Raw genomic sequence first — 26,828 nt, 5'->3', positions numbered from 1 at the left:
TCTAAAGCACTATGCTGTTTAGTTTCTAAATAAAGCATAATTGGGCAGTGTTTGAATTGTGCTTTCGTGAATACCTATCTTTTCTTATGATTCATCCACTCACAGAAACACAGAGCGAGCAGGAAAAGGCTACATCGTGGTTGACCCAGTCCTTCGCGTTGGAGCGGACAACCACGTCCTCCCTCTAGACTGCATCACCATCCAGACTTACCTGGCTAAATGTCTGGGACACCTGGATGACTGGCCAGATAGACTGAGAGTGGCCAAGGAGGCTGGTGTGTGTTTGTTTCAGCCTCATTTAAAAATCAGAAGCCAAGCTAAACTTATTGTTTTTTTCTTTGGACAGGATTGATTACTAACACACAAAACAAACTTTAACATCAATATAATAACTTCATACATTTAATATACTGTATGTGTTTGTGTTTTTCCCAGGTTACAATATGATCCACTTCACACCTCTGCAGACTCTGGGGGAGTCCAGGTCCTGCTACTCTTTGGCTGACCAGCTAGCCTTTAGCCCTGAGTTCAGCCCAAAGGGTCAGAGCTATGGCTGGGAAGATGTGGGAGCACTGGTGGAGAAGTTAAGAACAGAGTGGAACATGTTGTGCATCACGGATGTTGTGTATAATCATACTGGTGAGTGACAAGCTAATTAAGAATCAAGCAAAAACAACAAGGTTACAGTGATATTTCAAAATAGCACAGTGTAATCAGATCTTCTAAAGTACAGGCGTCAAACATGCGGCCCGGGGGCCATATCCGGCCCACCAAAGGATCCATTCTGGCCTGTAGGATGGATTTATGAAATACAAAAATTACACTGAAGATATTAACAATCGAGGATGCCAAAATCATTTTAATTCAGATTCCACATACAGACCAATTAGATATCAAGTAGGTCAGACTAGTAAAATACTATCATATTAAAACTATAAATAATGAAAACAGCAAATTTTCTCTTTGTTTTAGTGTAAAAAAGTAAAATTACATGAAAATGTTTGTATTAAAAAACTGTTAATTTACAAAAAATGTGAATAACCTGAAATGTCTTAAGATAAATAAATACAATTTTACCAATATTCTGCCTGTTATTAAATGTTTTGTGTATTTGTAATTGTAATGTAAGTTATAATGCACATGAGTAAATGATAAACTGATAATCTGAGGCATAATATTGCTAAAATTGCAGTTGTTTTTCTTAAGACGTTTCCAGTTGTTCATTTTATTCCAATTTTTGTAGATGTAAACATTATCATTATTTAATTTTACTTTTTTCACTCTTATTATTTTACTGGTCCGGCCCACTTGAGATCATATTGGACTGAATGTGGCCCCTGAACTAAAATGAGTTTGACACCCCTGTTCTAAAGACTACTTAAAGATCTGAACAGGCTTTGAAGTTATTTGATGTGATGGTGACAAAGCAGGTCCAGTAGTCCATGGTGTTTCCAGGTCGAGTTCATGAACCCTATTCCATACTGACAGTGCGGTCAGGGATCACTGATGTTTGTGTGACTGTATCAAGCCCTGAATTGGTTGGATTTGGTGGTATCAGCATGATACATCAGAAAAGGCTTCAACACTAGCTCTGGTTTCTAGTTTTATAAAAGAGGTTTATACCATAACTTTATGGCCAGCTACTGAGGTACAACATTTGTGAACATACATTAACATTTATATCTACATTGTCTTTGGAAGCATTAGTGGACTCATTCTGCACTATCTGTGGTGCATGTATTGTAACTAAAAATGTATCAACTATCAATGGGAAATCAGAAATATGAACTGTGTTGAACTGTGGAAAAACTATTGCATTCATCAGAAAATATTGATATGTACTTATTTCCAAGAAATTTTGCTCAAATGTCCTATTTTGTTTACTAGCTTTGTGAAATTACAAGGCAGCCAATGTTATCTTAAAATATGATTTTATAGGCCACCAAATGTGTACAATCTGTCAGCTTGGATTTCAAAGTTTTTAAAAGTTAGTAGCCAACCTGCAAGAATCAAGCCATTACAGCTGAAAACAGAAACTTCAGAAAACAAGATCTGGAGCCACTCTAACAAAATGGAATGTGAAATATTTTCATAATAAATGTAGTGTTGTGCGAGAGGAAAACAGAGCGTTGAGGGAGAGAGGTATTTATGCATAAAGGTCCAGGATCGGACTTAAAACAGCACAGATATGTGGTATCCAGTGGTAACACCCCTGGATTTAAGAACCTTGGTGAATAAATTATGATAAATGATGGAATAATGACGGGTTATGATGGACAAATGATGGTAATAAATGTATGGAACTGACTCTGTCTTCTCTGTGTTTTATTTAAAAGAAGCTTCAAAAATGTTGATTACTTTAGTATCTTTGTGCCTCCCTCCCAGACACAGACATAGTAGAGTTTATAGTATGTGATCTGCATACTAAAGTGGCCTCCAATGTCATGAGTCCAGTCAGGCTTCTTTGGAGCTGAACAAAACCACTAGAGCCTCAGCATGTGCATTTGAATTAATATAGTTATGTTCCCTCCTCTCTATTGTTTTGATTAAATTTGTATTCATATATTTAAATATACACAATACAGCCACTCTTGTATTTTTTTGTACAGGAATTCATAACACAAAGTATCTGTACTGGTCTCGTGTTCAGGATCCTCATATAATTATGTAGAAACACTAAAGTTGTGACTAGACATGTAACAATAAATACACTTGAATACTGTAACTTGTGCACTGTTAACACAGAGTTTTCCCAGTAAAGGTCAAGTTGTAAAATGAGCCTTAATGAAGGTTAAGTACAGACTAACTGTACTTCCATTCTCACTGACTGTCAGCCTCAGTTTGTATAAAATGTGAATAACAATTTGGATTTTGACAGAACTGTCAGAGACAGCCCTGTCACTGGTCATTAGTAATACATCATCACCAACATCCTGACAGACAGACATGCAGGCTAAAAACAAATACAGACAATTTCTTATTCTGTGTTTTTCTCTTTATTTGCAGCTGCTAACAGTCCATGGATCAAAGAGCATCCAGAGTGTGGGTATAACCTGGTGAACTCTCCCCACCTGTGCCCTGCCTGGGTCTTAGACAGAGCTATTTGGCATTTAACTACCAGAGTAGCAGAGGGACGGTACGCAGCTAAAGGACTTCCTGCTGATATCACCGACGACAAACATTTGAATGTGAGTACTTTGACTCTTTAGGAAAGTAGATTCATCTGATAAATAATAAATTACATGTATAATATCAATGTTTTACAGTTTATCACTGAGTAGATATGCTGTAGGGATTTTGACGTCTCTGGGGGAAGCACCTAAAAATAATTATGTGTGTTTTTCAGGCAATCCGCAGTGTGATGTGGGAGGACATATATCCTCAGATCAAACTGTGGGAGTTCTTCCAGGTCAATGTGGACAGTGCTGTGGAGCAGTTTAGAACCCTTCTAGAAAATGGTGTGTAACATTAAAATAGTGTGAAGTGAGCACTCATTTCATCTCATTCTAATAGAACCAGTCTCAAGGGAAAGGCTCATGCTCTGTTCCATATGAAAACAAATCATCTGCTTTGGAAAACATTCAATAGACATAATACTTTATATCATTCCCTGTCTATGTTTTAAGATGCAAAGCCAGACCACAGTAAAACTGGAGGGGAAAAAGGCCTAAAGATCATCCAGGACCCTCAGTACCGTCGCTATGGCAACACAGTGGACATGGACTCTGCTCTGGAGACATTTGTACCTCACAGGTCTGAGTCAAAGCACAAAGCTGAAGCTGTTATTGTTCACATTTTTTGGTGTTTCAGTGTTGGGTTGGTTATGGGTTAGATATGTTGTTGCTGAATCTAGATTGCATGACTGTGCTTGACATTTCAATTATCACTATAAGTTTTAAAAAGAAGACTGCGGGTATTCAATGTTTTAACAGTGTTGATACAGTCAAAGTGATGAAATATCATTCTTATCATTTAAGCTACCTGAGACAAATGGTGTAAAACCTCTCTGATACTAACTCTTACCTGATCCAGCAAAGCCTTTCTTTTGTCATCCCAGCAGACAGTTATTACTGTTTATTTACAGTAATGTTTTCTATCTGTGCAGTTCATCTCCACAACATATAGAGGAGTGCTGTGGCTGGTTGAAACAGAAGCTGAACGATCTGAATGAAGAACAATATCACATTGTTCACCAGCATCAAGAACAGGTTGGAAAATACACTGTTATTCTAGTTTCAAAAAGCATTTCCATATAAAACCCAGACATGTACATGTGATAAAATTACACATAATATCTGTAAATAGGAGTGCAACCTCATGAGGAGTTCACTCACTCTTCAAGCTGACTTTTGCAGCTTTAGATGCTTTACAGTGGCTGATGTCTCCCCTATTGAAATAATAATATGCAATATTCATATGGAATATAATATTCCCATATTGTATCCCACAGTCTCTGCCCTGTCTCTGACCTCTGACTCCTTTTTTGGAGTCAGAAACATCTGTAATTGGAAAAACTAAGCTTATGACAATAGATAAATCCATCACTGATATTCAGTTTATCGGGTTGTGTATCATTGTGAATATCTGATTGCAGTTTACATGTCTGGTATCATCACTTTTATTGCTCTATGGAAAACAAGCCATAAAAGGCAGAGACAATAAACTAGCTTGCAGTTTCCTTATAAATGGGTGCCTCTGTGAAACTGGTCCCTAAGAGGAGGGCAGAGAGGCTAAAAATTTAAACCAGATGTAGACTAATACTGTGAAACAAGTTTGGAAGCACTTTGGGTCTATTTTAAAAATAAATATTTACTCAAATAAAAGAGAAACAATTTTTCAGGTAAAACACATTTTTATGTTATTTTTTTTATGAGAATCTGCATGTAACATGGCAAAAAGGATACGAAAATTACATGCTACTATTTTTTTAATATCTTTCTATTCTCTCACAGGTACATATTTTGGGAATCGAACCAGTTATGCTAGGCAGAGTGTTTCACAAAAATGACCGCTGTTGCAAAATCACTCGTGATTTATTTGTGTTTAAATGGGCAGGTTCTGCATGTAACGCAAGTGGACATGATGGGTTACACGTAAAACCTGGAATGAGACTGAGATTCATGAAAAACCTGCATGTCTGAATTAGAAAAACCACTAGGATCGACAAATTTAACACAGTGTCTTTATAGTGGTATATAAGACCATTTCAAGCCATGTTTTCCAGATCAAATGCACTGACACCTAGGTAGGTTTTCCTGTCCCAATTTTGCTCCTATTTTTGGCCCCAATATTTTATTAAAAATTCATTAATTTTGGGATGGCTCAGATCAAAAGTACAATTTTTTTTGCATTTATCTGAAGTCATCATCAGGTACATCCGTGGTGGAAATATGTCTAAGTTTCTCTTTTATTATTGCGTCTAAAAAGCTGGCAAAGTGCCAGGTACCAAAATGAACCCTGTTTCATAGAAGCACCCATATGTATATTGATTCTGACTTTTTGCTCAGGTAGCATTTAAATCACGTACACAAACTTAATTCAACAAAGATGCACTAGATTAAGTGAAATGCGATGAGGGCAAGCCAGGAGTGTGGAACAAGACATTATGTGGAGAATGTAGAGCAGCAGCATGTCATGACTAAGCCTCTAAGGAAAGGTCAGACATGTAACGGCAGCAGAGCTTCAGCCAAACTCGACACCTTCTGGCATGATGTGCAAATGCTTCATGTTTTATTTATTACCTGCACACCAAAATAGTACAGCCTTAGAAGTTAGTGCAAGTTGATTGAATTAGCATTTAATGTAAAATACTGTATTTATCACTTTTTATCGTGATACAAAACTGTCTCTTTTTCCTCCAGGCTGTCAACTGCATTCTGGGAAATGTAGTCTATGAGCGTCTGGCTGCCCATGGACCCAAACTTGGCCCTATTACCAGAAAAAACCCTATAGTTACCAGGTAATGGACTTAAAGTGCTGGTTTTAACAACCAGGGAATGAGAAATACAGAGTAAAAAGCAGTGGTCCTTACACTGAACACTCTCATGTGTCCTGTATAATTTCTTAGGTAGTGTGTAAAGTCTGTTGTGTAAGTTGGAGTATGTGTGTAAGTTCTGTACTGTGTAGTAAAAGCTTTCAATCTAAAAATGATTGTAGTTTCATCTACATACACATTACAGCAAAATTGAAGAATACTGTACCAGTTTGTAGCAGGGTTCTATTTCATGTAAAAACACACATCATGAAAGATTTTTAACATGGTAATTTATTATGGCACCTTGACAAAACACACAAAAAAACCCCCAGTAAAAATAGATGTTACCTTCTCTTGTATGAGCCTTTTTTTTTTAAACAAAGCAGTATCACGGCTCTCTGTGCTTCATGCTTTCCATTAAACAAATACAGTTTTTTTTGAACAAATGTTGAATTTGGAACCTTTCAAATGTAAAGATATTTTAAACAAGGATTGTTAGTGTTTTATCAACCAAAAGCAGAAAAAAAAGCAAACAGAATACATAATTATGCAGTTCATATTACAGTGAAAAAGCATGCTGTTTAACAGAGGAACAATTTTAACCCCTTTTTTTTCCAACCAGACTTATTAATGAGAGAGCAAGGAGAATACACACTCATGCTGATTTCTGTTGGATGCTGTTTTTGCACCTCTGTCTGCAATGGAAATGCTTTGATGTTGACCTACATGTTTTCCTCTGTCAGGTATTTCACCTTCCCATATGAGGACATGACTCTGGAGCAGGAGATGGAGCTTCTGGACAAGCCGGACAAGATATGTCACTTCCTGGCTCATAATGGTTGGGTGATGGGTGATGATCCACTGCGGAACTTTGCAGAACCAGGTAAACTACTTGAAGACATGGGAATGCAGAACAACAGATATTATTCCTCATTCCACATCTTGCAGATTCCACTTCATACTTAGTATTAAACAGTTATCTAAACAGAATCTCTGTTTAAGTGATTGCATCTATGTGAATGAGTGTTTGCTTCATTCAGGCTCCAATGTGTACCTGCGACGGGAGTTGATCTGCTGGGGTGACAGTGTCAAAACTGCGCTATGGCAAAGGGCCTGAGGACTGTCCCTACCTGTGGACCACATGAAGAGATACACGGAAATCACAGCCCAGTACTTCCATGGAGTCAGACTGGACCAACTGCCACTCCACTTCCTTTACACGTGGCTGAGGTACAAGTGAAACTAAAGGATTTTGATATATAACCTTCTACACTGTATAATTCAGTTGTGTTCATAAGTTTACATACACTGGCAAAATTTGTGAAATTTTATCCATTTTTATCTATTGCTATGTTTTATTTTAATGATTGTGTTTTTTCAGATGCCTTGTACTTTTGTTTGAACCCCATTTGAAATAAAAGAAATTGGTTTTATTAGATCACTCATGGTTTCATTAAAAAATAGTTCATATTTTACTAATTTTGCCAGGGTATGTAAACTTATAAGCACAACTGTATAAATAACAGATTCAAGGAATATGTAGAAAATTCTGTGGCGTTAAGGTCAAGGGCAAAAGTCTAAGCTGTAGAAATGGTTAAAGTCTGGGTCTAACAGCAGACTCTTCTTCTCTCTTGTGTCTGTGTGTAATGGTGCTGTATGTTCTTGTCCAGGCCATGTTAGATGCAGCCCGAGCGGTCAGACCCAATCTGTATGTGATAGCAGAACTGTTTACAGGCAGCGAGCTCATTGACAATGTGTTTGTTAATCGACTGGGAATTAGCAGCCTCATACGAGGTACCACTCTGAAATGCATGAGCTAATGTTGTCTTTTTTTTTGTCTTTTTCTTGTCCTTTCAATGCATCTCCATGCTTATACTTTCCCCCTTTCTATTTCTTTCACTAACTATCTGGTTCTTAAACTGCATGTTGTGGTTGTTTTGAGGCTTATTATTATTTTTATTAACTGGCTGTGTTCCCTCTCACTGCATTTCTCCCATTGTTTTTAAACTTTTTTTTCCTCCTGACTTGTGCACCCTCCCCTGTGTCTGCTCCTTTGCTGTGTTGGCTTGATGTGATTAACCAGTTTATGCTGGACGTGGCCAGAAGCGTGTGTCCTAACCTGTATGTGGTGGCTGAGCTGTTCACCGGCAGTGAGGAGCTGGATAATATCTTCGTTACCAAACTAGGCATTTCATCATTAATACGAGGTACAGTAATGTATGTTCGTGCATGTAAAAACTTTACACACACTGGAGTTATTTTTGATATGAATTATACAGTGGACTTTACTATATAATGGGTTACATTTCACTGACAAAGAGTTTGTGCTTTCAGGACTTAACACGTTGATTCTATCATAACCGTAGCTTTCTTGGCATCAGACAGAAATATTTTTAGTGTAATAGGCAACATTTTATTCCAGTTATCTTTTTATGATTTTTATTTAGAATAATGTGTCAAAAGGGGCATTTCAGTTGTATTCCAAAACTTATTAGCAGTTGTCATCAGTCTTCTGTTATTTTCAAAAGCCAACCACTATTTACAGTGACTGAAAATGTGATTGCAGCATATAAAGTAACTCATAAAGTGTGTTAACGTTTAACCTTTTAACATCAAGAGAATAGGAAAGAGAGTTTAGAGAGTAGTGAAGATTAGAGAAGATTTTAATATTTCTTACTGTGGTCAATATGAATGCTCACATTTACCAATTTTTTTGCTTTTTAAACTTTTCGATCTTAAAAGTTATCTTACATATAAAGAAAAAGTTAAACGTTACATTGAATGGATTGATGACAGTGATCATTTATTAATCATAAGAGGAAATAAAAGACATCCAGTAGCTTATATGATGCATATAAATATAAGTTAATATATAAAAAGTGATGCATACAAACAAACGTTTTCAGTTCTTATGGAGTTGCTGTAAAGCTGAAACATACAGACTAACTAAATGAGTTATAGCAAAAACTGCAACAAGCTTGAATGTGTGTATTGTGCCTTTATTGCATCATTGGCGTGGATTCTGTTGTCATAACTAAAATACAAACCACATAGTCACTGTCTGCCTTCTGTCCCATTGGCAGAGGCCATGTCAGCAGGAGACAGCCATGAGGAGGGACGACTGGTCTATCGTTACGGCGGTGAGCCAGTCGGAGCCTTCGTGCAGCCTAGTCTCCGCCCACTGATGCCTTCCATCGCCCACGCCATGTTCCTCGATGTAACCCATGACAACGAGTGTCCCATACAGGTGAGTGACTCGTTCTCAAATCAATGATGATAAACAGCCTCCTTAAACCACAATTAAATGATTTCAAACATAACTACAATTACAATAATTCTTGATGTAGTATTTTCCCCCCTAATTTATTTTTTTTCTCTTGGTGCTGCTTTCTGTTTGGGGTGAAAACCTCAGCTGCGTTCAGCGTTGGACTCTCTGCCCAGTTCAGCCATTGTTTCCATGGCCTGCTGTGCCACTGGCTCCACTAGGGGATATGATGAATTAGTGCCACACCAGGTAATGCATGAGACTTAAGAGTATTTCAAGTATCCAAAAATAGAGTAAGTCTGTCAGTAATGCTGTTTTAATTAACTGATGGTAAATATTGCAAATCTCAAATTGTGTCCTTTCTTAAAAGATTTTGAAGCTGTGTGGAACAGTTATGTGAAAGAGATCTATTATACAATGGTGTGATTTTAGTAGGGATATCCCGATCAATTGTCTTTGCCCCAATCTCAGTCTGATTCAATGCACTGAACAATTCAATATAATGTATGTGCTTGATAATTGAATAGCTCTGTAGTTCAGTAACAAAACTGCATGAATTCATGCTGTTTCACTAAATTCCTTGGTCTGAATTTGTGAAGTACCTTGAAATATATATCTGTTATTATTTGCATTATAAAAGTCAAATTGAATTGAATCAATAGAATAAAATGTAAAAACCCTCAAATTCATTTTAGTTGGAAATCTTTAAGTACATTCCAGTCACCATCTCTGTTTTGGCCTCATTAGGAAATTTCTTTGAAGTCTTCATTTTGCATTTGGGTCATATTATGTATTCTGTTGAGTGTTTATTTTGTACTTGGAAAAATGTTGGCATGGCTGATGTTGTTTTCCAATTCAGAGTGATTACCTCACTGCAGACATTTTTCTGCTTCCTAACACAAATTCACCTTTTAAGTTATGACACCAGTGTGGCAGCAAATGCAAAACAAACCATCAGTGTTTGGTCCATGTGTAATCAAACTGATGACTAGCTGTTGATAAACAGGTTTTCCTTGATACTGGTTTCTCAGATTAGATCAGGACATAACTAAACATCAACTGTATGCTTGTCTGTGTTTAGATTTCTGTGGTGAAGGAGGAGAGATTTTACCCTAAGTGGAACCCATCAGCATCCCCGTCCTCTGCTGGGGAGGTCGGACCTCAGTCTGGAATCATAGCTGGGAAACTGGCACTCAACAAGCTGCACCAGGAACTGGCTGCCCAGGGATTCATCCAGGTATAACACTGCATCAGCTATTAATGCTGGTATTAGTCAAGGCCCATGTTTTATGCAGGTTTGGTTTCAGTCCTTTCTTCTCATCTGGAGTATGTTTTGCTCAGGTGTATGTGGATCAGGTTGATGCAGATATTGTTGCCATCACTCGTCACTGTCCCAGCACCCATCAGTCTGTGGTGACTGTGTGCAGGACTGCATTCTGGAACCCAAAAACCCACCAGTACAGCACCAACGTCCCACCTATGTTCATACCAGGTAGGATGTTCGCAAAAACGCCTCATCGTTATTATTTAATGTTTCTCTCACTTGACCACACCTGACTGTCTAAAATCGATGTTAAAATTAGAATAATTCAGTATAGTATAGTTCTATTTTTTTTTTGCTTCCCCTGCATCCTGCTGTAATGCTTTTAATGTTTTAAATGTTATAAATAAACTTGCCTTGCCTAGTATTTGCTATTCCCATGTGCAAGTTGACTTCTCTCTCTGTCTCTCTTCAGGAAAGATAGAGGAGGTGGTGTTGGAGGCGAGGACAGTAGAAAGGGATGCTGGGAGTTATGTGAAAGATGAGAGCTTCATCAATGGCATGCCAGAGTACACTGTGGAAATAAAAGAGCACATACCGGTAAAGACATATCAGATTTATGGTGCATTGAATGTTTGGACTGTGAATATGAGAATGAATGACTGAACACATCACCAACAGCATTCATAATGTGTGTATAGTTGGAGCAGAGTACAGTGGTGAAGCAGGCTGGGGTGACATCTAAAGGCCGATCAGAGTTTGTGCAGGAGATCACGTTCCAGAAGCTGACGCCTGGCAGTGTTATCGCCTTCAGGTAATTCACACACCACACTACAACAGAAAAGGAAATGGAGCGTTTGTTATTGTTCTTGTAACCAATGCTATTTGCTTTGTTTAACAGGATTAGTTTGGACCCCAATGCCCAGAAGTTGGTCGGAATGTTGAGGTATTATCTTTCCCAGTTCAGCCCCAAATACAGGAGAGGCAGTACACCTGATGAAAACCCACCAGATGCACTGCAGAAACCACTGTCACAGTGAGTCCGCATCCACAGAAACTGCCTACCATTCTTTAACAAAGCTTTTTTAGTACAGTACATTTAATCGTAAATGTAACCTGAGTAGACAAAAAAGGGATATGGAGTACGATAATAGTGTTTGCTGGTCCAATATTTTGTTCAGTATCTCCACTAAAAGTTATTTACCCCCCAGTTAAAGCAAGAGAACAGCTTGCATCAAAATTCACAGCAGTATTGAAGTCCTCTGAATCCATTTTACTGCTGTGTGTTTTCAACAGGATCATGTCTAAGCTGACGTTAGCCGACCTGAACATCCTGCTGTTCCGCTGTGAGTCTGAAGAACAAGAGGATGGCGGAGGATGTTACAGCATCCCAGGATGGGAAACCTTCAAATATGCCGGACTGCAAGGTACAGACAGTAATTTAAGTGTCCTTTAAATTGAGCAAATGGCTGATGGCATGTAAAATCAGATGGATAACTAAAACCTCTTTGGTTAAAGTTGATACCTTTTTACCTTCTTTAATACAAACACACACATTAAAATTGACTTAAATGAATGAGCTGTGTAAGATTTGTTTTCTTTTCTTGTTAATTTGACCTCACTCAATCAGTTCACACTCGTTTCACTCTCACATTGGTCATTGTAATTTAGTAGTTTTAGTGAATTATTAAGGCATTTACTTTGACATTTTTATATTTTTGATTTATATTCAGCTTGTTTAGATTCAGCCTTGACTATAATGTTTATTTCATGCCTGCTTCAGGCTGACCATGGATTTTTTCACCAGCCTGGGCATGTGATTACAGTTGAATCCAGTTGAGTATGATTCTCGTTGGTTGATCGCTGCAGGTCTGATGTCAGTGATGGCTGATATCCGTGCCAACAATGACCTGGGCCATCCTGTGTGTGCTAACCTCAGACAAGGAGACTGGCTTATAGACTTTGTGTCCAAAAGACTGATGCACAGAGAGGGACCACTGGCACAGGTGAGACTTGAACACATTCAACTATCAAGTACCTGTAGAGATATCCCACGAAAACTGTTGACAGCTTTATTTAAGCACTTCAATGCAAGCAATTTTGGCATTTGGACATCTATTAGTAAAATCCAGTCAGATGCTGCCATTTTGAGAATGCTGCCCAATGTGTTCCCTGGCATTTTGGAAGTGACAAAATTTGCCATTTCAGACAATGTAAACAAACCTGTCTAATATAAAGTATAGTAGAAGTTTTTGCCATGCAGTTGTGGAGCTGTTATTTATTGAATTGGACTGTATTTTTAGGGGGGAAATAAAACATCTGGGGTGAACGTCCGCGTTATTCACAGTTACAGAAACACAAACCGTCACTGGACATTCATCTCCCTCTTACAGTACAATTTTTCAGTTATATTCTAGTGGAAGCTAAAGTTTCAGTTATAACTATCCCAATATTTTTGCTTCTAACAGATTGTTTTGACAGTATCATTGTAATGTAACATAACCTGACCCTGTGTCTCTGTCTGCAGGTTGGTCAGTGGTTGGGAGCCATGTTTAACTACTTGAAACACATCCCACGCTACCTCGTCCCCTGTTATTTTGATGCCATCCTAGTGTCAACCTACACCACTGCTCTGGACGCCACCTACAAACAAATGTCAAAGTAGGTTAATATATGTGCCCTGTGTAATGTAAATGAAGGGAATGTGGTGTTTTGATGTGAAATTTACATCTAGAAAGGATTCTGTTCAGTAACATTTCCTTTGTTTTTGCTTCAGCTTCGTCCAGACTGGCTCCAGTTTTGTCCGTCACCTGGCACTGGGTTCAGTCCAGATGTGCGGCGTCGGACGCTTCCCTGCCCTCCCTCCTATTTCGGATAAAATTGACAATGTCCCTTATCGCGTCAGTCCCATCACAAGCCAAAAAGAGCAGTGCTGCGTCTCACTAGCTGCAGGTAACCTAACAAAACACATACTGTCATGTTGCTCCTGATGCTAAACTGTGGACGGTCATTCTGATGGAATTTAGTATTGGCGCAGGTCTTCCTCATTTCTCCTCTGGGATTTTCCGTTGCTGGGGCAGAGACACTTTCATCGCCCTCAGAGGACTGATGCTGCTCACTGGAAGACACATTGAAGCTCGGTATGTGAGGATGTGGACATGAGGGTATTTCTTCTGTGCTCTGGAAGCTTTAGTTTTCCAGTATTATTGAAACTAAAGACAGTTTCTTATGGAGTTAATCACAGCATTGTAAAATTTAACCTATTTCATGGTCTCCATAGTAACATCATCTTGGCCTTTGCTGGCACGTTGCGTCATGGTTTGATCCCCAACCTGCTGGGTGAGGGTCGCTGTGCCAGATACAACTGCCGTGACGCTGTGTGGTGGTGGCTGCAGTGCATTCAGGTACAAGAAAGATAAAATAAAACAGAGAGATGAGGCAATAGAGAACACGTCTCATCAAATGTTAGGCTCATCCAGACCTTTTCAAACTGTATTATAACTGTAATGAATGAATCAATAATGACGATGCATTATATCCGCTTTAAAAAATTACTTTCAGTCAAAAAACTTTTAAAAGCATCCGTATATTTTTAGTTTTTTAACTGTCCTAATGAGATTCTCCAGCTAATATTAAACTACAGAATAGTAAACTGAAACAGCAGTTAGTCAGGTCACTTACATGTTCATGAAGGAATGTAATAGTTTTAGTAGTGGTTAGACTTTTATTTTAGTTTTAACAAATCTAGTCAGCAAAGTGGTCTCAGCCTAACAGGTACAACACAGTTTGGTTGTATTTAAGAATATCTGGCTGCTCTTTTTGGCAGTGTGAATGTCATACGATTAATTTTGTGCTTTTTGAGCAGACATTGTGGAAACGAAAATATACCTAAACCTAAACAAATAAGGAAGAATTAGCATGAGCAGAGTAAGAGTCATAAAAGACCACCGAATTTTTAACCGACATTGTTAAGGCATATATTTAGACTTTATTAATGGCCATGTCTAATTAAGGGGACATTTTATTCAATTTTAACAGCCACGTGAATGTAAACGATCATGAACTCATGACAGAAACATATAATATTAACTTGTCTCTTTGGCTTTGTTGTGCTCTGTGTTTTTTATTTAAGGACTACGCTACCCATGTTCCCCAAGGACATGAAATTCTCCGCTGTCCTGTCACTCGCATGTATCCAACGGATGACTCTGAGCCCTGCAAACCTGGAGAGGTGGTACGTACAGCTGATACAGACACACAGTCAACAGGTTGAGACTTTATTACATAAAATGTCCAGACATCAGGGCTTTAAATACTCATTTCAGTCACACACATGGTTGAATGGTATCATATTTGTGGTCATACTGACATATCCGTTACATCTTTGGTGCGTGTAGGAGCAGCCACTGTATGATGTGATCCAGGAGGCTCTGCAGCGCCACCTAGAGGGCATCTCCTTCAGAGAGAGAGACGCTGGACCCAAGATTGACATGAACATGAGAGATGAAGGTAGGACACAGTATGAAAGAACCAAAAGAATTAAAAAAAAAAAAACATTCTGGTCCATCTTTCTGAGTTGTTGCCCTCGTTCCCAGGGTTCAACGTATTTGCTAAGGTGGATCCAGCCACTGGTTTTGTCTCTGGAGGAAACCGCTTTAACTGTGGCACATGGATGGATAAAATGGGAGAAAGCGAGAGAGCGAGGAACAAAGGAATGCCTGCAACTCCGAGGTACCACCAATACCCCACCCTCATGGATTACACACACTTCAAGTCAGTTAAATTATATATAAAACAACGTGTCAAGCACCTCAAGTCACATAGACCATCCCTCACAGCAGTGGAAGAAGTTAGATGGAATCTCATTTGTAGTTTCACCTTCCCTGAGAGTTTCAAGCAACCCTAATCGATACTGTAAAATCTGATGCAATGCGTGCAGATCTCAGACTGGTTCTTCCAGAATCGTTGCTACATCAATACGTATGTCCAGCTTTATTTTATAATGTGGAACACCAAGGTAAACTAGCAGGAAATATCTGAAAATGTCTGAGAAAATTTTTGAGTCATCTCTGTCTAGGTAAGTAGAACAGAGATTTGACATCTAAATGAGTACATTCTCACCTGGAAAAAAAAAAAAAAAATGCAATATAACATCCAGATTTTGGAAATTTCAGTTTACAGTTTTAACAAATACAGAAACAGATCTAGATATAGTTAAAGATATAAATCATCACATGCTTCTGTGTTATTGCCTCATCTGTAGTCGCGCTGAATGTGATGTCACAGTAGTTTATGCTGCGTTGCTATGACAACCAGCCACACCGAGGGAGTGCTATGCCTGTAATGGAAATGCAATGTGCTGTTGCCAAAACTGAGCCAAGTCGAGTCAAGTCCAGACGAGTCAAGCTGATATCATCTGTGGAAAAGCAGCATAGAAGTTCTTCCAGACCTGAATTTCCTTTAAGTCCTTCTCTTGACAGTTGGACTGAAATTGAAGAACTGGCACAACAGACCAGTAAATAATCAAATGGTAATGTAGAGATAATCACGATCAGTGGCTGTATAATTCCTGTCTTTGTGTTTGCAGAGACGGAGCAGCTGTTGAAATTGTGGGCCTGAGTAAATCTGCCGTTCGCTGGGTCGTGGAGCTCCACGCTAAAGGACTGTTCCCTTATGATGGAGCTAAAATACACAGAGATGGTATCACACACACACTCTAGTCTGTGTTTCAACACACTTTTTACTCTGTTTGGTCCAAACCTTTCCCCATCATAAAGATCTCTGTGTGTTGCAGGTATAGAGGTGTTTGTGTCGTACTCCCAGTGGAACCAGCAGCTCCAGCAGTCCTTCGAGGCAGGTTTCTGGGTGTCTGGGGATCCAGATGACCCAATGAGAAACACCCCGAACTGGTGCATAAAAAAGGCATCTATAAGGACAGCTACGGAGCCTCCAGCCCCTGGTGTGACTATCAGCTGAGACCCAACTTCACTATTGCCATGGTCGTGGTAGGTGACCACACCAAAACCTGCACACAGTCTCAGTACATGAACCAGGAAGTCACAAAGCGTTTGAGCCCAAAGATCAGGCTAAAACTAAAGGATCTTTTAACAGACACTAATAACTTTGCTGAAGCCAAATCAGTGGTCAGCATTCAGCGCATACAGTGGATCACACCAAGGTTATTATCGTTAACGAAAACTAACGAAATGACGAAAACTAGAATTGAGAAAGCATTTTCGTTAACTGAAATAAATAAAAACTATAATTAAAAGAAAAAACGACAACTGAAACTGTATTGTGTGTTTACAAAACTAACTAAACGAATAAAAATTATGGATAAAATTCCCTTCGTTTTCATCTTTGTCAATGTCGGATTTATGCAAAAGTGATTTATTTCGCTCGAGCAATTTTAGCTGCTGGCACCATATGACATTTAACGGTCCGTCATTTGTGTTCATTTGTGGTGTTCATTTGTGGTTTCCAGTCATCTTCTGGTCCCCACTCTACCTGGAAACATGGAGACTAAAGTTGGGAGAAAGCAGCAGAGTCCTGTCTGGGATTTATTTGAATACGATGGAGAAGATAAAAAATACATATAAAAAACTAAAACTAAACTAAAACTAAGCATTTAGAAAATAACAAGAACTAATAAAAACTATCAAACCTGCTCAAAAAACTAATTCAAACTAACTGAATTAGAGAAAAAAAAGTCAAAACTAAATAAAACTAAACTATAATGAAAAACCCAAAACGATTAGAACCTTGGATTACACAAAATCCTTAAATATTTCTTCATCAGTCAGGGTTAAAACACTCATTAAATCCTCTTTGATGTCATACTGATACAAGACAAAAAGGCCTGATTTTCCACATCTATGGAACATAATTTTTTTTTATTTAACCAGGAATATATCCCACTGAGATTAAAAACCTCTTTTACAAGGGAGTCCCAGCCACGATAGGCAGCTGCAAATACAACACACAGTTACAAGATAACACAGTTAAAACACATATAACATACACATTCATTGACATTGATCAACTTAACCTCTGTTTTAAAGGCTCCAGAGCTGTTTACATTGGACAGAGCCTGGGCTGCACTGGATATGGCTGAGAAAAAACTACTGGGACCACTGGGAATGAAGACCCTCGACCCTGAGTAATACATCCTTATGTACATTCAATAAATGCACATGTATACTGACAGAGGAACTTCAAAACTGTGGAGTCTACATCCCTGCTCACATTGACCTTATAACTGATAAAGACTTTGTGTTGTTGCAGTGACATGGTGTACTGTGGGGTCTACGACAACGCACTGGACAACGACAACTATAACCTAGCTAAAGGTTTCAACTACCATCAAGGACCAGTAAGTCTGACCTCCTGCTGGTTGTGAGTGATACGGCAGGTCATTAAAGATATGACTATATTTATACAGATATTTAACAAAAGCAACAGTCTAATGGTTTACACAAGACAACAACTAGCAGCTGTAGATTAATCCATACAAAGGTAAATAAAGTAGTTCAACTGAACTCAACTGTACATATACAGCAGTAAAATACAACAAAATGAATCCAAAAATATCACTTAAGAGTAAAACAAATAAGCTCAGATGTTTAGTCCTGTGTCTGATAGCAAGACAGTTCTGGCTTCCACCACTTCAAATTCCATTTCAGTAATTTTGTGTCACATTTTTGATTCTCTGTGACATCAGGCGAGTCTCTGTGATCATAGGTTTTTGCAAGAAAATGACGTAAATTTCTAGCTCAAGTTCATCATGAAGTACATTTTCAATCCATGCACATAGGTATTTGTGCATAAACCTGCATCTATTTATGTCTTTGCGTTGCCTTTTTAACCCATAAAGACCCAGTGTTATTTTTCTGGCAATTTCCAAATGAGTTTTTGTCTCTGTTTAACTTTTCTTAAGTGATTTATCACCATTTATTATGATATTATCCTCTGTATTTTGCATTTTTCACTTTAAATCATCTGTTTTCTTGTATTTAATTTCCTATATTTAGTTTAGATGTTCATGAAAACTCACAGTAAATTCAAAGGTTATTACATCAAAATGAGAAAACTGAAGAAAAAGTGACTTTTTCTGCAAAGGTATCACTAACTAAACAAAACAAGAGTCTCCAGCCACTGTCACTGATCAAACTCTATGGGTTTTACTGTTGAATCAATGTTTTAGAAGATGATGGTGTTTCCACGGTAACTACGGAGCCTCTGAACATCCAAATGGGTCATATCTGATGACTGTGAAAAGATGACTAACTGTATTTTATACTAATTATTTACGTGGATTGATAGGATTAATGGATCAACAGGTATTAAACATTTTAGATCAGTAGATGCTTTTGGTTGCCAGTGGTGGTTTGGGTCTTTATGGGTTAAGAGGAGGAGGAGTTTGAATCATCAGATACACTATTCTATCCCTGCTCCATCCCTAACTCTCTTTTCTGTTTGGTCTGTGCAGGAGTGGCTGTGGCCTGTTGGGTATTTCCTGCGTGCTAAACTCTACTTTGCTAAGAAACTGGGGGAGAGCGCCTACAACAGAACGGTCACCTTGGTCAAAAACGTCCTGTCCAGACATTACACCCACCTGGAGAGGTACGGCAGGAAAACTGTGACTTCAGCATCCTGCTTCAGCAAATTTAGAGCTGAATTTTACTTGCTGTGCAGATGCAATATTGATACTGTATCTAGTATTACAGTAGAGATTTTATAGTGTGCATAATGTGTAGTATATTGTGATGTGACTTTATTGATTTAGTTATTTTAAATATTTACTCTGCCAGGTTAGATGTCAGGCCAAAGCTACTTACAGAGAGGTGATACATGGTGAACAAGTGGTGCTAGGCACAACAAACCCCGCCCCTCGCATATTTTTTTTTCCATTATAAGTAAATGGGAACATTTTAAAAATTCAGAAACAATTTAACTTTGACCTACTTTACCTAAAATGTAATGAGATCTATTCTGGGTCACTGGTAATCTATAAAGCAAATTTGATATGAATCCAACCAACAGTTTTGCTGTTAGTGTTAAAAATCAAAGAAACAAACTGAACCAAAAACAATACCCCTTGCCTCCCCTTCGGGGGGGCAGGGTAAAAATGAAACTTATGTCAAAAAAGAAAATTAGCATGTGTTCTCAGGTCGACTCCAGGTAAATTTTATCTTCATCTTTGTCTCGGTGCAAGTGTGCCTGAACTACGCCAAGTGGCTTCACTTTTTTTTTTGGAGAAAACTGTGTTCTCCTTTAATTTCTAAACTTTTTGCTATTTTGAAACATATTTTAGATGTTTATTGCATAATACAATGTACATCATTATGATAAAAAGTGAAAAAATTCATCCTGAGTATGTGTGTTCCTGTAGATATGTATTTTACCGCTGTGATATGGTGCTGCACTGGAAAATTTTTAAAATGACTTGAATTTGACCTTGAAAAATGTGTCTGAACCCTGATAGTAGCTTGTTTGTTAGTTGTTATGGTTGCTCCTTCTTCAGTTCCTCTACGCCTGTACTGTCTGTACTTGTATATGTGAATCTTGAATAGTTCTTTTCGTGCTGGGCTTGTGTTTCATGTCTCTTCATCCCTGTTCCTGTCTCAGGTCTCCATGGAAGGGGCTGCCAGAGCTGACCAATGAGAACGGCCAGTATTGCCCCTTCAGCTGTGAGACCCAGGCCTGGTCTCTGGCCACGGTTCTGGAGGTTCTCCGCGACCTGTAGACCACACGCCAAGCAGCTGAAGAACAACACGTGAAATCTGAAAGAGGCGACTCACCCAGACACGAAGCTGCCTTTGAATAAACACGTCATCGGTCAGATTTGAACCTCTGACCTTTTAACCCGGTAACTTATGATACTTAAATGGTACGATACTCACATTTAAACTATTTTCCGTGTGAATTAAATGCGGTGTCTTCCCATGCTGAGCTGTTTTGTGAAATTCGGGGTAATAGCAGCCAGCGTTTCTACTCCTTCAGCACATTCAGTACACTGCACGTCATTGATTGTTTTAAGAATATACAGAAAAGTTCACATCATCATTTAATCCATTTATTTCAAGAATGTTAAACCTCAGAGGCTCTGGAAAGAGTCCGACCTTGAAACCAGCAAATAATCTGTTGCAGTGTGCACTTTTTATTGCTTTCTGTCCAAAAAAAAAAAATAAAATAAAATAAAAAAAGAACATATATATATATATATATATATATATATATATATATATATATATATATATATATATATATATATATATATATATATATATATATGTATAACAAACTCCCTTCACCTTCACCTTCATTCTTTGAAAAGTTTTACTTCTTTCCACATAAATGGGACAGTTTGTAAGATTAAAGCTAAAAAAATCAAAAACAGATGTCGCACTATTTTACCAGAAAGCAGCAGACATCCTGAAGTCCCTCACTAAATTCCTTAATTTCATTTAATGTTACAGAATGATCAAAAACTAAATATTCTCAGCATTTCACACTGTGACTGAATTAAAATGAAACTAGTTGCCTCCGTGTGATGCTGATCCTAAAATCCTAACATCAGAACACTGTGAGCCTCCATATTGACGATGAATTCAAAGGACAGGACAGACTTTACTTTTATGTGTAGTTTTGTCTACAATAAACATCAGATTTTAGTCTGTGTTTTAAGCCCCCAACCCCCTTAAACCTACCTCTTCCAGACACTTTCATCTAAACATATGACTCATACTGTGAGATGAATTCAAGTTGAATGGTAGCATTTAAGAACATAGACCTAAACTCAATCTCCTGATGCCTTTATAAACCTACAGGAAAATCCAGGTCTGGCCAAAACGATCTTCCACTCTTCCCTCCCATGCCTTATGATGTACAGACAGGTGACAAATTAAAGGAAAAACCTGATGAAGGTGGTCTCAACCAGGATAAAGCCCCCATCCATAGGTACCTTACAAACACTTCATGTATTTTTCTTTTAATTTGTCACCTACCTGATACTTCAATGTTGTGTTTGTGCATCTTTTTTTTTGTTTTGTTTTGTTTTTGTCATGGCACTGCTTTGTATTTTCAATGTTCCCACAGACACTTCAGTGTAATTGTGCTGTAGATCTGTATGAGTGAAATAAGAACGATTACAACACATGTAGTCTCTGTATTTGTGTCCTAATCTGTAATCCTAACACTTTAACTTTCTGATAGTTTCCAGTGCATGGAGCAGTGCTACATATCTCCCTAAAGTCAATGTAACCTCAATAATTTTGCTGTTACACACTTGAAAAAAATGAAGAGACCTGGGTTATCGCTCTCTTTCTTGTTTTCTTTGCATTATCTTTTTGATCAGTTGTCATTTTCTGTAAATAAGTTCTCTAAATGACAATACTTCTAAAGGGAATTAGGGAGAAAAATCACCAGCTGTTTTTTGTTTTTGTTTTTTTCCTTATACACAGTGGTTTTGTTTAGGGGTGTCAAACATGCGGCCCGGGTGCCAAATGCAGCCCGCCAAAGGGTCCAGTTTGGCCCCTGGGATGTTTCTGCCAACTGCAAAAATTTCACAGTCTTGAATTGAATTAAGCAAAAAAAATTAGCTTGAATTAAGGAAAAAATCTTGAGTTCAGCCAAAAAATCTTCAATTCAGTAAAAAAAATCTTAAGACAAAAAAAAAAATCTTCAATTAAGTAAAAAAATCTTGAATTAAGCCAGAAAAATCCCAAATTCAGCAAAAAATCTTGAATCAAGCCAAAAAAAAAACTTCAATAAAGTAAAAAAAAGAATCTTGAATTAAGCCAAAAAAAATCGTCAATTAAGTAAAAAAAATCTTGAATTAAGTTAAAAAAAAAAATCGTTAAGTAAAAAAAATCTTGAATTAAGCCAAAAAAAAAAAAAATCTTGAATTAAGCAAAAAAAAATCTTCAATTAAGTAAAAAAAAAATCCTCAATTAGGCAAAAAAAAAAAAGTAGAATTAACAACCTATTTTTTTTTTTGTTTTAGTGCAAAAAATAACATTAAATTATGAAAATATTTACATTTACAAACTATCCTGTAACACTTAAATGTGAATAACCTGAACAAATATGAACAACCTGAAATGTCTAAAGAAAATTCAGCACAATTTGAACTCTTTTCTGCCTGTTCCTCAGTGTTTAGTGTCTTTGTAGATCTGATCCATAATGCACATGGACAAATGAGAAGTGGAGGAATAATATTGTTAAAATTGCAGTAAATTTTTTTAGGTTTTTTAATTGAAATTTCTTTTTTTTTTTTCAGTTTTTCTTTTATTTTTATTTTTTTATAGTTTATAAAAGTAAGTATTTTCATAATTTAATGAGGTTTTTTTTCACCAAAACTAAGACAAAAATTTGCAGTTGTACATTATTTATAGGTCATTATGTTATTATTTTTTCTGGTCCGGCCCACTGCAGATCAAATTAGCTGAATCTGGAACTGAACTAAAATGAGTGTGACAGCCCTGGTCTTGTCTTATTTCCCCACAGCTGTACAACCCTGTTAACTGAAACTGCTGTAGTGTTATTTTCTCAGACAGGTTTGACTGAACAGACCCCCCCTCTGTGATCGACGTACATGTCTGTGTTTATGTCTGTGATGATGTTGTGTGGTTTGTTCGGTGTCAGGTCAGCACTGCCATGGACAGAGTCACACAAAATAAACTGTTACAAAACTCACCTTTGACTCCCAGGTCATGTTTTATCGTTACAGTTGTTTATAAAAGTCATTACGATTCATATTTTTCCTGCTGTTTTCAATGTAATCTATTACAAAACATCTCAGAAATGGGATGAGAAAGACTAAATGATCTGCACTTCCTCAAACTACTGTAAAATAACTGATCATTTTATTTATGTTTGGATTTCTGGGCAATAACTTTAAACTTCTATTAAATTTTAAAATTCTATTATTATAATGACCTAAAATTAGTGTGTGTTTAGAATAAACACCTGTGAATGTTGACCAGATGGAATGAGAACCACTTAAACAACTTTTTATTATTTTTTTTAAATTTTTAATTTTTTTTATTTTTGTTTTTTATTTAGTTATTTTTATTTATTTTTTTTTAATTATTTTTATTTGTTTTTATTATTTTTAAATTTTATAATTTCTATTTTTTAATTTTTTAAAATGTATTTTACAATTGTTTGAATTGTTTTTTTGGTTTTTTTTTAACAACTTTTTGAGTCAAAGTGATAAAATCCAGAAGCGCTGTTGTTTTTACCACTGGCCACAGCTCTAAAATGAAAAAAAAAAAAGGAGTTAGACATTAAAATGCCAGTGTTTCTTCTACACGGGTGAGTTTGTTTATGAAGGTTTAAAGTTACTGGACAATTCTAAACAGATCTTTAGTTCAACTTTTAACATAAACTACAGAAATGGAGGTGATTTGTGGTTTTACTGTGACTGTTTTCTCTAAAAGCAGAGCTAAGCAAACAGAGCTTTAATGTAAACTATCAGCTAAAGCAGCACGTGAAGATTATAAGACACTTTTATTTTGACCAACTGTTAAAATATGAGTTTAGGATTGAAGAACTAAGGAAGAAAACCTGATGACACCATAATACAGATGTGTGTAAACAATGAGCTTTGGACTTTGACTCCTGATAATATTGATTTGTTAGTTTTATTAGTTTTAAGTGTGTTCTGGTACCAGACTTCCCCCTACACTGGAATAAATCTAAATCTTACCAAGTGTATTTTTCTCATTTCTAGTCCAAATATCTCATCACACTTAAAATAAGACATAACCACCTAAAGAGGAACTTTTTAGTGAAATATGAGAACTGATTTTTAGACAATAGATCTGGAAGATCTTATTTCAAGAAATCTCACCAAGATAGTTTTAAAAAAAAAAAAAAAAACTACCTTAAGTTTAAAATTATTCAGAAATATTGAATTGAGATGGTAGATATGTTTAAGTTGTTAATTTATTACTATTATTATTATTATTATTATTATTATTATTATTATTATTATTATTATTATTATTATTATTATTATGATGGTGTGAATACTCAATGCTGTATACATTTAAGTTAATGTAAGCAGTGTATTAGTTAAAAAGGATAGGCAAAAAAAAAAAAAAAAATTAGCTTTTGCTTCTAGCCTATTCCTTTTTTTTGGTTTTTCTGTTTATTATGATTTATGTGCTAAGTACAATGATTGATGTAAAACCAAATATAAATCCATTCACTCATTTACTCATTCATTCATAATTTTCACTTGTTCCATTGGCAGATTTGTATTTTTATTTTTTTTGCTTGAATTAAGCATAAAAAAAAAAATAGAAATCTTGAATTAAGCAAAAAAAAAAAAAAAAAAAAAATCTGCCAGTGGAACAAGTGAAAATTGGTAGGATTTCTTGAAATCAGATTTTCCAGATCTACTGTCTAAAAGCAAGTTCTTATATCTCACTGAAAAGTTCCTCTTTAGGTGATAATGTCTTAGTTCATAGGTGTCAAACATGCGGTTCGGGGTCCAAATCTGACCCCAGGGAAGAATTTGTGAAATGCAAAAATTACACTGAAGATATTAATCATTTTAGTTCAGGTTCCAAATTTAATCTCCAGTGGATCAGATCAGTAAAATACTATCAGAACAACCTATAAATACTCACAACTCATTTTTTTTCTCTTTGTAAATGTAAACATTTTCATGTCATTTTACTGTATTTACACTAAAACAAACTAACATTTCACAAAAAACACGAATAACCTGAACAAATATGAACATTTTTGAAATGTCTGAAGTGCAAGTGTTCCAATATTCTGCCTGTTATTAAATGTTTTGTGTATCTGTAGATCCACTGTGATCTGTAAATTGTAATTTACATATTGTAAATGATAAACTGAGACATGATATCATTAAAATTCCACTTACTTTTCTTAAATTTAAGTTTGTTCATGATATTCACATTATTTTAAAGGATAATTGATAGATGTAAACATTTTGATCACATAATTTTACTTTTTTCGCTCTAAAACATACAGGAAAGTTTGGAGTTGACATTATGTATATATTATTATGTTATTATTTCACTGGTCCGGCCCACTGCAGATCAAATTAGGCTGAATCTGGCCCGTGGACTAAAATGAGTTTGACAGCCCTGACTTATTTTAAGTCTGAGGAAATATTCTGAGGAGAAATGAGAAAAATACACTTGGTAAGATTTGGATTTTTGCAGAGTTTGAAATATCAGTACTACAAAGAAACAAAACACAACAAGAAAACAAATGTTGTATGTGTTTGATGATTAAAATGGAGTTGAAATTCAAACAAAAGACTCCTGAAGTATTTGTTCAAACCTAAGTCATACAGGGGTTGGACAAAATAATGGAAACACCTTCACCTCAAGATGATAATCCCCCAATCCATACAGCTAGAATTGTTAAAGAATGGCATGAGGAACATTCTAATGAAGTTGAGCGTCTCGTATGGCCGGCACAGTCCCCAGACCTCAACATTATTGAGCATTTATGGTCAGTTTTAGAGATTCAAGTAAGACGTCGATTTCCACCGCCATCGTCTCTAAAAGAGTTGGAGGGTATTCTAACTGAAGAATGGCTTAAAATTCCTTTGGAAACAATTCACAAGTTGCATGAATCAATACCTCGGAGAATTGAGGCTGTAATTGCCGCAAAAGGCGGAACTACACCATATTAAATTATATTTTGTCGATGTTTTAAGGTGTTTCCATTATTTTGTCCAACCCCTGTGTATGTTATCATTGTTCATGTTAAAAGACTTTAGTGAGTGAGTGAGAGTCAGTGGAATGAAGATACACTGAACACACTGATGAAGAGAAGAGCTGATGAGGAGACCACCTGGGGAGAGAGAGAGAGAGAGAGAAAAAAAAGAGACAGAGAGAAGACAGACAGAGAGAAAAAGAGACAGACAGAGAGAGAGAAAGAGAAGAGAGAGAGAGAGAGAGAGAGAGAAAGACAGAGAGAGAGAGAAGGAGAGAGAGAGAGACAGAGACAGACAGAGAGACAGAGAAGAGAGAGAGAAAGAGAAGAGAGAGAAAGAGAGAAGACAGAGAGAGAAAGAGAAGAGAGAGAAAGACAGAGAGAGAGAAAGAGAAGAGAGAGAAGAGAGAGAGAGAAAGAGAAGAGAGAAAGAGATAGAGAGAGAGAAAGACAGAGAGAGAGAAAGAGAGAGAGAGAAGACAGAGAGAAAGACAGAGAGAGAAAGAGAAGAGAGAGAGAGAGAGAGAAGAAGAGAGAGAAAGAGAAGAGAGAGAGAAAGAGAAAGAGAGAGAGAAAGAGAAGAGAGAGAAGACAGAGAGAGAAAAGAAGAGAGAGAGAAA

The 26,828-nt window shown here is 36.9% G+C and overlaps 1 protein-coding gene across 1 annotated transcript; it reads left to right on the top strand.

Annotated features, from left to right (window-relative positions):
* The first annotated feature begins 139 nt into the window (after positions 1–139).
* LOC115437337 (glycogen debranching enzyme-like) lies at positions 140–20,677 on the top strand. Its single transcript, XM_030160559.1, is given in 37 exon segments — positions 140–275; positions 436–639; positions 3,007–3,188; positions 3,347–3,458; positions 3,627–3,753; positions 4,106–4,208; positions 5,862–5,959; positions 6,718–6,857; positions 7,015–7,064; positions 7,066–7,108; positions 7,111–7,169; positions 7,171–7,185; positions 7,187–7,204; positions 8,058–8,181; positions 9,058–9,221; positions 9,387–9,488; positions 10,321–10,476; positions 10,581–10,731; positions 10,976–11,100; positions 11,202–11,314; positions 11,402–11,536; positions 11,797–11,927; positions 12,370–12,506; positions 13,028–13,161; positions 13,277–13,452; positions 13,538–13,640; positions 13,781–13,904; positions 14,633–14,734; positions 14,898–15,009; positions 15,096–15,231; positions 16,088–16,200; positions 16,295–16,384; positions 16,387–16,505; positions 17,562–17,659; positions 17,785–17,872; positions 18,989–19,122; positions 20,128–20,677. Coding segments are annotated over 36 exon segments (4,128 nt in total). The 5' UTR covers positions 140–275; positions 436–443; the 3' UTR covers positions 20,246–20,677.
* The last annotated feature ends 6,151 nt before the right edge of the window (positions 20,678–26,828 follow it).

Source organism: Sphaeramia orbicularis, chromosome 17, assembly GCF_902148855.1.
Source record: "Sphaeramia orbicularis chromosome 17, fSphaOr1.1, whole genome shotgun sequence".
NCBI classification, from domain to species: Eukaryota; Metazoa; Chordata; class Actinopteri; order Kurtiformes; family Apogonidae; genus Sphaeramia; species Sphaeramia orbicularis.
Note: the sequence above shows the minus strand (reverse complement) of the source record. Positions and strands in the feature narration are given on the sequence as shown.